The sequence below is a fragment of the Mastigoproctus giganteus genome, chromosome 11 (assembly GCF_048544385.1).
Source record: "Mastigoproctus giganteus isolate SK-2022 chromosome 11, ASM4854438v1, whole genome shotgun sequence".
Taxonomy (NCBI): Eukaryota; Metazoa; Arthropoda; class Arachnida; order Uropygi; family Thelyphonidae; genus Mastigoproctus; species Mastigoproctus giganteus.
The window spans coordinates 81,190,378-81,203,405 of record NC_143585.1 but is presented as its reverse complement, the minus strand read 5'-3'; the positions used below and the strand labels follow the sequence as shown (position 1 = coordinate 81,203,405).

At 41.3% G+C, this 13,028-nt stretch overlaps 1 protein-coding gene across 3 annotated transcripts in view; it reads right to left on the bottom strand.

The window, feature by feature from the left end:
- LOC150078191 (voltage-dependent calcium channel subunit alpha-2/delta-2-like) overlaps positions 1 to 13,028 on the bottom strand; it is a 663,667-nt gene that overhangs the window by 582,085 nt on the left and 68,554 nt on the right. For all 3 annotated transcript variants that reach the window (XM_090384688.1, XM_090384689.1, XM_090384690.1), the window contains exon 5: positions 1,666 to 1,726. In XM_090384688.1, the coding sequence (XP_090240814.1) occupies positions 1,666 to 1,726 (61 nt within the window). The remainder of the gene's footprint in view (positions 1 to 1,665; positions 1,727 to 13,028) is intronic.

Here is a 13,028-nt window from a genome sequence, read left to right as displayed (position 1 = left end):
ATTATAGAAGCCAATTAAAAAGAATAGTGCCCATGGAAGTATCTATAGAAAGGACAGGCAGCAGAAACAGAACATCTATGAGACAGAGAGTGGAGAGCCTTTGAAAAGATGGATCATTAATTAACTTAGCCCTCTTTTGGAATGGAGTCTAGAAGCTTGAGACGTTATAGGGGCACTGCCCCAGATGTGGTAACAATATTCTATGGTAGGGCAGATTTGGGATTTGTACAGAGTGAGTAGCTGTTTAGAAGAAAAGTAATTTATATTGATACTGGATAAAACACTTCCATTTAAAGGTGAGAAATGTAGTGGCAGAAAAAAGGCTAAACAACAGATTATCATTCTCCTAGCAGCAAACATATCTGGCACACAGAAGCTTCCTCTTTTAATCATTGGGAAAGCCCAGAAGCCTCCATGCTTTAAAGGTTTGAAGACATTACAGACTACGTATCAAGCAAACCAAAAAGCATGAATGACATCACAGATCTAAGAAGAATGGATCAGAAACTTAGACAGACTGCAGAATGAGTGAGAAGAATAGAATAATTTTTCTGTTTGTAGATAACTGTACTCCTCATTATCATGTAAAACAACTTACGTGCAATCACTGTCAAGTTTTTTTTTTTTTTTTTGTCCTTGCCTTTTCCCATTATATATATGGGGTCAGCGCTTTTTTTTATATTTTTTATATAAATGATGTCAATTCTTCAGCCACTTGATCAATGTATAATTCAATGTTTTATGAAAAACTATTAAAATCCCACAGGCAGTGTTTTTCAGCATGGGATGAAGTTGATGAAAAAGTGTCACCAACTGCTTCAAATATGCTGGATTTACCGCCTTAAATGATGCAATGTGTAAAGTTTCACATGCTTCTTCCTCTATTAATTGTGAAGAACAGTTCGATAACAGGGAAGAAATATTTGCTGACATAATGGAATCTTCTGAAATTTCTAGTGATGAAGATGAGGAACCTACTGTGGTTGAACAAGAAATTTCAGTGAAAGATGCTCATCGAGGACTAGAACTTGTACGTCAATTATTTCAAGCGCAGCCTAACTGCAAAAGTGAAATAACTGCTATTGCACACCTTCATAAATCTCTTTTAAAACATGCTCTACCGTTGAAACAGCACAATTTTACAGATTATTTTAAAGTACAAAACAATTCTCTTGTTAGGTCCTGATAGGTGTGTTGCCTATGTAGTGAAATTTAGAATTTATTGTAACCTAATCCCACACTGAGAAGATTGGACCACTGCACTCTATGATCAATGCAAAATTTACAATCATAATTGTCTTGTTTAATTTAATGCATGTGTAGTACATATTATAAATAAGGTTATACTATATTGTATTAGTAGAATTACATTAAATGTTCAAGCTTTTACTTGTTTTGTTACTGATTTTATGAACAATCGACATAACATACTTCCGATATAATGACCACTTTTCTCCTTCCTCAGGAGGGATGTCGCTTTGACTGTAGATATCTATGACATGAACACTTGACCTTTGACATGGTTAAGGGTTCATGTCATAGAGTGGAATACATATTTAAATTTGAATACTAGTATTCTTTTCTGAAAATCTTATAGATTAATTAAAATCATATCTTAGAAACTAATCCTCTTTATATTCTTCCTTATTCTACTGTTATACTTACCATGGCCTTAATCTAACATCATAAAGATCTGGAATTCTTGGAATGAGAACCCATTTACTGGCTAGACAGGACATAAAAAAAAAAATTTTCACAAAAATAGCATTATAAATTTTTATATCAAAAATTTTAAAGATAATTTTTCAATTAAAGATTAGTAATATTCCAGGTTACAAATAAACAAAAAATACGATTTGTGCAAAGGAAATTTTCTGAAACCAAGTTTTTTTTTTTTTTTTTTTTTTTTTTTTGCTGTTGTTTTTGGGTACTAGATAATTCCACATTTCATCATTAGTTACAATTCTTGAAATAAACTCTTCTGAATATGATATGTATAAATTTTCCTCATAAATCTGAGCCCAGAACTGTTCCTGAAGAGGTGTGAGAATTCTTGGCACTCAACAAGAAGTAACCTCTGCTATGATAAGGTGTTTGTGGAAGAGGGTCAGCACTGAACCCTCAGAAATATATTCTCTGACTATTAGCATCATCAGTGGTAAATGATGCAAGAAAGCAAGCTTATACAGTATCAGCCAAAAAAATAAAAAAAATAAAATAACCCTTCTCATCTCACCCATCCATTCCCTCCAATAGTTTGTCAGGTTCTTCCTTGAATTTATTTAAGCTATCAACTTCCACAACAGACAGAAGTTTGTTTCTGCAATCAACTACCCACCAGCTAAAGGCAAAAATATCATACATACTTTGATACATCTATCCTGCAAAACTATATCTTCCAGTTTTTGACACAATTCCGGTCACTTCTATTGAAGAGAAATCCTGGAACTACATCCTATTGTCCTGCCCTAACTACCAAGAACAACGGACAACACTTAAAAATAAGGTTCAGAACATCTCAGAAGTCAATCTTAAAGACTTAATCGAAAATGAGACTAACTTTCAAGCCCTTCAAATCTTCACCAACATCTTCAGCGGAAGAATGCAGATGCTTCACCACACTGAATAATTCAACAAGCTCTTGATAAACTGTTCCCTGTGTCACCTACCAGTCATTATGGACTTGAATTCTTTTGATCTCTGATGTTGTTCAGAGAGATGTCAACCACTGGTGTTTTGTTTTGTTTTTTTTATTATCATATTTATTTATTAATTTTAATTTATACATTTTATTTATTTATTTTTTAAAATTTTATTTATTTTTATTATTATTATTATTTTTCCATGCTGCATCCTGAGTATGGGATTGCTGGCATCCACTGGTATTGCACAACCTCCAGTGGATGCGGGATTTTAGCACACTACCGAACCGCAGATAGTAGATTATGTCTGGCTCCACGTGCCTTGGGACGGGCATCAGTTGCTCAGGTGTTGGCTGCTCACATTTCACGTCCTGATTACACAGATTCTGTAGTCAAGATAGAGAATTTGCGGATATAGATCCAGGTTCTGGAGTCACTACAAACAGGCCATATACATACACAAATAGATAAATATCCTTCAGTTTGCATACATGCATTTCTTTTACTTTTGAGTCTTGAGAGTTTTGTTGTGTTTTACAATTTTGTAAGAGAAGATCCATTTTCTGCTGGAGTTTCTTACACAGGTTCGAATGATTGTAAATAGAGTGTTTATGTATTTTTGTATTAATGTAAATAAAAAAAAAATATATATATATATATTAGTCATTCCAAGCAATGTTATCTTCTATGGATTCCTGACCCCATTTAAACTACTTAGAACAAAACTTTATCTGATAATCAAAAGGAGTAGCATCACCATATAAAGTTTTCATGTGTTCATGAAATTGTCCAATTCCTTCTTTTCACAAAAATTTATGACAGCCTGAATAAGCTGGGTCATAAATTTTTTACAAAAAATTTATAACCCAGTTTCATGACATCGGTGTTTTCCTTTGAATCTCTTCTGTTCTTCCATACGTCAATATATTGAGCACCTTGAGGTTGTCACAGACATTCTCTCAGATATGCCAGACAAGCTATACTTGCTACCTGGGAGTCTAAAACGCTGATGGAACTAATATTCGGGTGACACTCAAGTCAATGGAACCAATTTCAGCAAAGTCCGGACAGTCTGTGACAGCCAAATCCTCTGCTTGCACCTTCACGATGGTGAGACTGTTAGTAATCCTGGGTATAACCTCCATGCACAAGTACATGGTGGGTGACCACCCAGGTGTGAACCAACGTAAGCAGGGGTCGAGGGGTGGCGCCCACACCACATGGAAGAACGCCGACCCTGTATGTTACCAGGCAGTACTAGGTGGTAGATGACTCTCATCAACCGGTGAAATACCACCACTTTGCTTATTGGAGGCTTGAAGTGGTGGAACCCATGTTTAGTCTCTAGAGCTAAGTTCCGGTCAACCCTTTCCAATCTCTTCCATAATGCAGTATGATTGATGACTTTAGAGGTTATGATGAACGTCGTGGCGAGATCCAATATTCCTTACATTTCGAGGGTACAGCTCTAAAACGGTGTTCGCAGGCCGGCCGGTAGTTAGTACACCGGACCGAACCTATTGGTAACTCTCTAGGAGGCTTCCGGATCAGCTAGTGTATAATCTTGCTACCTCTGCTCTGCCACATAGTGACTGGAGGGAGTCCGAGTAGTGTGTATGCGGGGAGCATTGTCGAGGCCACGTTATGTCAAGGATCTGGGTATATTCTTACCACGTGTACACCATATCCAAAAATTTCATTACTTCATACAGCATGTCCCACCCACTTTTTCTTACTATTGAATACACCATGAATTGTCAAACTAATAGAGCAAGCTTATCTGTGAAAGATCTAAACCTCCCAAGCACTTCCTAATTCATTTCACAAATATACGTGGCCTCAATTCTAATCTCAATGATGTCCATTTCCACTTTCAGTCAGCCAAACCCCATGTACTTTTTCTGACAGAATCTCAGTTATCGGTTGATTCAACTACTGCTCATCTCAGATGCCCAAATTATTCGCTGTATGATTCCTTTCGCCTCAAAGGTGGTACTTGTGCATATGTCTGTTCTGATATTCCCTGTGAGAGACTTGGCAATTTGGAATCTCCTCTCTTTGATCTTCTCTGGCTTAAAATCTCTCTACCTCATTGTGTCAAATTCATCTGTTGTCTCTACCATTCTCCCAACTCCACTAATCACTTGGAGCTCTTTGACTTCCTCTCTTTGCAACTTGACTTTCTCCAGTCCAACTTTCCTAACAGTGAGGTAATTTTCCTTGGTGATTTTAATGTTCACAACCCCAGCTGGCTTCCGTTTTCTAGTCACACCGACCCAGCAGGTCGAGATGCTGAGGTTTTTGCAATTACCAATGACCTAGCACAGATTGTTCATTTACCTACAAGAATACTGGACAATCCTAATCATACAGCCAATACGCTTGATCTTTTTCTCACAAACAACCCTTCTAAGTACACGGTCGAAGTGAGAGGTCCTTTAGGCACTTCAGATCACAACTTGGTGATTGCCTCTTCTCCAATGGAACCTTTATCTCATGGCTATTCCCAACCTCGTGTTGTTTGGCATTACAAGAATGCAAAATGGGATGACCTGCGAGATTTCTTTTCTTCTTTTCCTTGGTCGGATTACTGTTTCAAAACTTCTGATGTCAACATTTGCTCAGATCGTGTCAGTGAAATTATTCTTGCAGGAATGGAATCCTTTATCCCACACTCCACTTTAAAATCTCGTCCTTTATCTAAACCTTGGTTTTCCAATAAATGTGCTAAGGCTGTTCAAGAAAAGAATGTTGCATATCATAATTGGCTTCTTTCTAATTCTTCAGTTTCATTTTCTGCCTACACCAAAGCTCGCAACAATTGTAAAGCAGTTATTAATCAGTCAAAACTTGAGTTTGAACAGGCTAAGAGTAGAAAACTTGCTTCTTGCCCTGATGGTAGCCGAGCATTCTGGTCTCTTGCCAAAGCTATTGGCCGCAACTTTTGCCCATCTCTGCTCCCACCTCTGTCCAAACCAGATGGTTCTGTTGTCACTTCAGCCAAGGAGAAAGCTGACCTGCTAGCATCCCATTTTTCTTCCAGCTCATATATTAATGATCTTGGTAAAACACCTCCCAACATTCCCAACACGCTCTATTCAATGCCTCCTGTGGTCTTCCGTCAAAAGGATACCAGAAGGATTTTGATGAATCTTGATGCTAAGAAAGCTCCAGGTCCCGATAGTATTTCTCCACTTGTTCTCAAAACCTGTGCTCCTGAACTTACTCCTATTCCCTGCCGCCTTTTTTCACTTTCTTATTCCAAAGGTGTTTTTCCTTCTGCTTGGAAATTTGCTCATATCCAGCCAGTTCCTAAAGAGGGTGACAAATCTCTCCCATCCAATTATCGCCCCATTGCAATTACTTCTACTCTTTCTAAAGTAATGGAGAAATCAATAAACGCCAACTCAAAACTACCTAGAAACCTTCTGTCTGATCAACGATCGCCAGTATGGATTCCGTCAGTGTCGATCCACTGGTGATATTCTGGCTTATGTTACCCATTTATGGATTAATTCAATGGAAAGGTTCGGTGAAACACAAGTAGTTGCTCTTGCCATCTCAAAGGCTTTTGATCGCGTTTGGCATAAAGGTCTTCTAAACAAGCTTCCATCTTATGGTTTGCCAACTGTTTTTAGTAATTGGTTATCCAGTTTTCTCTCTGATCACTCACTGAGGGTGATGGTAGATGGCTCTCTGTCTTCTAACTTCTCCACTAATGCCGGTGTCCCCCAAGGTTCAGTTCTTTCGCTCTCGGCGTTACTTTTCTTCCAAACAGCTGTTCACTCTGTATAAATCGCAAATCCGCCCTGTCATGGAATATTGTTCCCACATCTGGGGTGGTGCCCCCAAAACCTCTCTCAGGCTTCTTGATTCCATTCAGAAGAAGGCAGTTAGGTTAATTAATGATTCATCTCTAACAGAGTCTCTCCACTCGCTTTCTCATAGATGTACTGTTTCTGCTCCATGCCTTTTCTACAGATAAAGTGTAAAGTGTAAAGTGTAAAGTGTGTTTAGGGTCAAACGGCACCAGGGGTTTCCCCCATCTCCGCGTAGTTTACATTGTGGTGTGATACAGTTCACTGTAAAGGCCAGAGATTTAAAAGTATATGGATCTTGAGGTGTGTGATGTTGTGTACCGTTGTTCTTCTGGCCATTTAGCCGCCGGACCCCAGCTGAGGCCCAACGTTGCCCACACTTCGCCCCGTGGAGGCAGACCAGGTACACTAGTATTACAGTTATTTACTCTGGCAGGCCCTGCCACCTAGTTTCCTGAGATTTCAGTGGCAAGGACCTAAAAAAAAAAAAAAAAAAACGTTTGCGTGGGTTGATCGCTAGATTGAAAGACCGAAATGTGAGCGAACTTAATTTGGAGCTATTAAGTTTTGACCTGTGGGATATACGCTGGTGAGCAGGTAGAGAGGGAGAGGAGACTGAAGACTGGGGGGAGAAAGACAGAAGAAATGGGGTCGATAGAGGAGGCGACCCCATTAAAAGTCAGTGGGGCATGCCCATGCCCTACCAGGAGGAAATATGGGTTGGCGAGTAGGGGAGAAGGCAGGAGGGGAAAAAAAAAAAAAAAAATCCTGTCTCCTCCCCTACCGCCGAGGGAGGGGGTAAGAAAGATGGGTCCAGCAAGAGCGCCGGCACCGATTGCCATTATGGCTGGCATATGCAGAAAGCTCTGCGGTCTCATTGGGCTGGTTGGAATTCAGCTGGATAGAAAGTCACTCGTGAGGCTGTGTCCTGTCCGAAGGTGGTCCACATATCATTTCATGGTTGTTGTTGTGGTGGTGGATGCGGGAAAGTCCGCCTTCTTGTGAAGAGGTCTTGCGCATATTGAGTGAAGGCACTATAAGTATCTTTTTCAGTTAGTATCAGATATTCCTGGTCTCTTAGCATTATTTGGGTGGTGGTTATAAATCGGCAGCGGAGATCCTCGTACAGTGGGCAGTCGTACATCAAGTGCCCCCATGTCTCGCGTAGTCCGCAGTGGCATAGGGGGGGTGTCACTTTCTACAGATACTTCCATGGGCACTGTTCTTCTGAATTGGCTTCTATAATTCCTGCTCTCTCTCTTTCAAAACAGTCCGAACACGTGCCGCCACCAGCCAACATCCATTTACTGTCCAACTTCAAACCCACAGAACCAACTTTTCATCTTCCTCATTTATTCATTCAACTGCCGTTTTCTGGAACAACCTTCCTTCATACGTATTTCCTGAAAATTACAATCTACAGAAGTTCAAGTCCAATGTCAACAAATATCTTCTTTCGTCTTCTCAACCTCCAACCCAAGCATGGTACTAAGTACTATAAGTTCTAATACCTCTCGTGTTTGGGGTTCACATAAAAGAAAAAAAAAAAACCTTGCACAAATAAGACAAACAGTTCAGAGAATATGATAAAACTAGAGTTTTTTTTTAATAAGATGCAGAGCATATTTATAGTGAAGGCAAATTAACTTATTGAATGCTCCCTTATACTACATATTTATAAAGGATGACTGAAAAGTTAACCAACCCATCCACATCTATTAGCATTAGTAGAGGCATACAATGCAAGAAAGCAAGCTTATGCAGCATCAGACAAAAAAAAAAAAAAAAAAAACGCTATCAACTTCCACAACAAAAGATGGAAGTCTGTTCCACCAATCAACTTCCTTCTGGCCAAAGGCAAACTTCTGCACATCTATCCTACAACTGTCTTTCCTCAATTTGAATTTATGCCCTCTCAGGTGATTATTCTGAACAAGAGGAAGAATCCCATCAGCATTGAGAATGCTCAAACCATTCAAGGCTTTTACACCTCAATCAGATCACCTCGCAGGTGCCTAGTCTCCAGACACTGTAATCTGCAAAATTTAAGCCTTTCTTCGTAAGAGGAACCCTTTGTTCCATTCACTAATCTTGTTGCCCTTCTCTGTACTCATTCCTGCAGCTCTATGTCCTTCTTAAAATGAGACCTCCAGACTTGTATACAGTACTCCAAGTGTGGCCTGACCATTGCCTTATACAAGGGGATAATCAACTCCTTATCCCTGCTAATAAAAATTCCTGTATATCATTGACAAGACACCATGAGCTACTCTTGCAGACTGTCTGAACTGCTCAGAAAACTTCATATCTGCCTGCACAATTACCCCCAGGTCCTTTTCATTCTCTACCACTGTCAAGTGTAGTAATTTTGACCCAAAATATCTCAATCCAGATCAACACCAACAAAAAGTAACGCAGCTTATAACTGAAGAAGCAAATATGGCCATCAGGAAGAAGAAGCCCATTCCCAAAGCAGTCCACTGGCGGTCACCGGAACTCCAGGCAATAAGACAGTGAGTGAATAATGCCCGAAAAAGGTTCCAAAGGGCATGCAGATCTTGGTCCCAAACAGAGGTTGACATACGCAGACAGCAATATTGGGAGGTCAGGAACCAATATACAGCTCAAATTAAAACAAGAAAGAGACGCTCCTGGGAAGACCTTGTATCTACAGTGGGAAATGCAGACCCCTAGGGAGTGGTATATAAAATCAACATCAGTAAATTCCCCAGGGGAGAAGTCGTTGCTGCCACCTTAACACCTCACGGGACATACACCGGATCCTGGCACTCTTCGATTAATAATATATTGGACCATATCCTCCTACCTTCAATAATTCCACACACGCAGGAACAGAGAACTCTCTGCGAGGGAAATGATAAATACTCCACCCAGACAGTGGAGCTCCCTTTCACGATAACGGAACTCAACATAGCTGCAGCCAAAATGCAAAACAGGAAAACTCCCAGCAAAGATCAAATAGAGCCTAAAAAAAGGCAGTGGAAATTATACCGGATACTATATTAAACCTAGCAAATCAATGCCTCACGGAGGGTTTCTTTCCAACTTCGTGGAAGACAGCCCGAGTCAGACTTATCCTGAAAAACCCCAGGACATGCCAGGCTCATACAGGCCTATCGCTCTGCTGTCGATGCTGAGCAAGCTCGTTGAGCGACTCATCTACCACAGAATTGAAAACCGTTACCAGAATGCTTAATTGATGTCAAGAAACCAATTTAGTTTCAGGAGGGGATGCTCCACCACTGATGCCCTCGAGAGGATCATTGATGCAGTCAGAAACTGTAACAGGAAATATTTCCTCCTCATCTCAATTGACTTCGCTGGAGCCTTTAACTCCCTCTGCTGGCCCAGTGTTCTGGCCAGGCTCCGACAGGCTCAAATCCCATTAAATCTATTTTGCTGCATGAAATCTTACCTGGAAAACCGAAGAATCACAGTCAGCACTCCCTTTACCTCTGTATCCAGACCGGTTTGCAGGGATCCGTCCTGGAGCCGCTCCTGTGGAACCTGGTGCTTCATGAGTTTTTAAATCTGGATATTCCAAATGTCATTACACAGGCATACGCTGATGATCTGATTATGATGCTTCAAGCAGACAGCAGGGCTCAACTGGAGGCCATAGGCAATCATGCCACACACATGCTACAGGATTGGGCCAAGAGGAATCTTCTAACGATCTCAACCGAAAAAACAAACTCAATACTCCTCAGGGGTGCTCTTGACCCTGGTAGACCTCCACTAATCAAAATAAATGGAGCGACCATCAAACTCAAACAGGAACTAAAATACTTAGGAATAATACTGGACCGAAACTTGAACTTCACATCTCATCTCTGTTATCTCAGAATGAAAACAAGGAAGCTCTCGGCCTTGGTAACCAAAATCACCAGGAGGGACTGGGGAATAAAGAAGAGGGCCCCTCTCCCTTCTATACAAAGCTCTCTTCATCCCCATCCTTGCCTATGGTGCAGGCGCATGGTATCAGAAAGCAAACACAGCAGTCAACAAGAAAAAGCTGGAGTCGATACACACTATTGACAACAACTAGAGCCTGCTGCAAAGTGAGCACCCATGTGTTCCAGATCCTGGCGGGCTTCCTTCCCCTGGACCTGGAGATTGTGCACTGTGGGCTGCTACACCAACATTTGAAAGGAAGAACCACAACTTATCTAGACTACACAATAGATCCACAGAAAAGCAAATCCTCAGAAAATAAGAGGTTAACGGAACATCTGCAATCTATCTGGCAAAATAGATGGAATCTTACCACAAAAGGGCAAGTCACCAAAAACTTTATACCCAATGTCAGTAGGGTATATCCTATCTCCCCGTCCTGGTTTTCCCCTGGCTTGCACACCACCTTCCTTCTTATGGGACACGGAGAGGAAAACTCCATGAGCTGGGAATCTCCGACAACCCGAGCTGTAACTGCGGTCAGGAGGAAATCTGGGAACATCTTATCCATGACTGTGACAACTATGAGGACCTCAGATGTCAGCTGTATATACACGCATCAACTCCTTGCTAAGAAACCAAGAAGAAAATAATTACCGGGCTTTCACCATCTTTGCCCGTGAACTCTTTGAAAGACAAAGATCCCTGCCACATCATCACTAACCTATGAAAACACAGACGTAACTACCTGAGGTGACTGCGAAACTCTGAACTAGTGACCACCTGAAGTAAATACAACACACAAACGTAACGAACTGGACCTGACTTCTGGACTTGGACCTCCACTGGACTAATGCAAAGACGAAGATTGCAACTTGGACTTGGACCTCCGAAGGACCCAAACACAAAGGTGAAGACTGCATCTTATGATGCCATATAGCACCCCGGCTCTGTCTACTCATCTTTTTACTTTTTACTCATCTTTCCCTAGGGGGGGGAGGGGACGGCCTGCTGTCTCCTGCCACCCCTCTTTCTCCTCTGGTGGGGCATGGGCATGCCCCACTATTTCAACAGCGGTCATCTTCCCTAAAAAATAAAAAAGGTGAACTGCAGCCCTTATCAAACCACTGCAGAATGGAAGCCTCCTCAACAATTCATGCTGAAGGAAATGGACCATAATCTGCCACGCTGGTCCCGTGTGGGTTGGCAGATCAACCGTATTTAGCAGTCAGAGGCTTGAATCCCGGTCTACTCAAAGAGCGTGTGCTACTGCACTCCCGCTTCTGACCACTCCACTACAGAGGCCTTCCTGCCACCCCTCTTTCTCCTCTGGTGGGGTACCCACTATTTCAACAGGGCATCTTCCCTATAGACCCCTTACTTCCAATTGCCAACCCCCCAGTCTTCCACCTCCCCTCCCCACCAGACACAGCACCTGCCCCACACGTACAAATATAAAACAACAAAATTCATGCCCGACCTATTAGGAAATCTTATCACCTCCAACGCTTATCCCTTATAGCCCCTCTACGCAGCATATAATGTACCATCTGTGCCCAAAAGAAAAAGAAGAATTTTATTTTTTATTTATTTTATTTTTTTTTAAGCCCTAGTCACTGAAATCTCAAGAAAATAGGTTGTAGGACCTGCCAGAGCAAACTTTCATGGCAGAATACGTAAACGACAGGTCCCATCTGCGGCCTGGTGGCTAACAAACCAGAGGAACAAGGGGCACAACATATTACACAACACATGACCCACACAATTTTAAACCTCTGGCCTTGACAGCGTACTGACCTAGATACAAAGAACATATGCGGAGATGGGGTAAATCCCTGGTGCCGTTAGACCCAAAAATACTCTGTAAAGTGTAGTACCACAGAGCTGATACGTTACTCTGGGGTTACTGCTTCCCATATGTAGTACTTTACATTTCTAAATGTTAAACTTCATTTGCCACCTCTCAGCCCATTTGCTCAACTTTTCTAGATCCTGTTGCCGCAGCATACTGTCATTAGTGTCCTTAACACCCCTGCCAACCTTTGTATCGTCTGCAAACTTGGACATTAAGCCTGATATACCATCATCAATATCATTTATAAATACAGAAAACAACAATGGATCCAACACTGAACCCTGAGGAACTCCACTAATAACATCAGTCCATGAAGAGCAGTATCCATTGATTACCACTCTCTGTCTTCTCCCATTCAACCATCCCTTTATTCATACCAGCAATTTATCTCCAATGCCACACTGCGCCAATTAGTGCAGCAGTCTTCCATGTGCAACAGTATCAAAAGCCTTTCTAAGATCGAAATATATGATATAAAAGTTATTCCCTGCATCCAGTTCCTTTGTGACCACATCATAGTATTCAATCAAATTGGTCAGACAGGACTTCCCCTTAACAAAATCATGCTGTGTCCTAGCTATAAGTGAAGTCTTGTCTAGATGATCCTGCAGTGCTTCTTTAACCAGTGCCTCCATTAATTTCCCTGGAACAGAAGTTAAACTAACAGGTCTATAATTACTTGTGTCGCCCTTTGATCCTCCTTTGTGAATTGGGGTCACATTTGGAATCTCCAGTCCATGGGTACCTCCCCTGAGTCCAAGGAAGCTCTCATAATTATGGCACCCATTAATTTATATG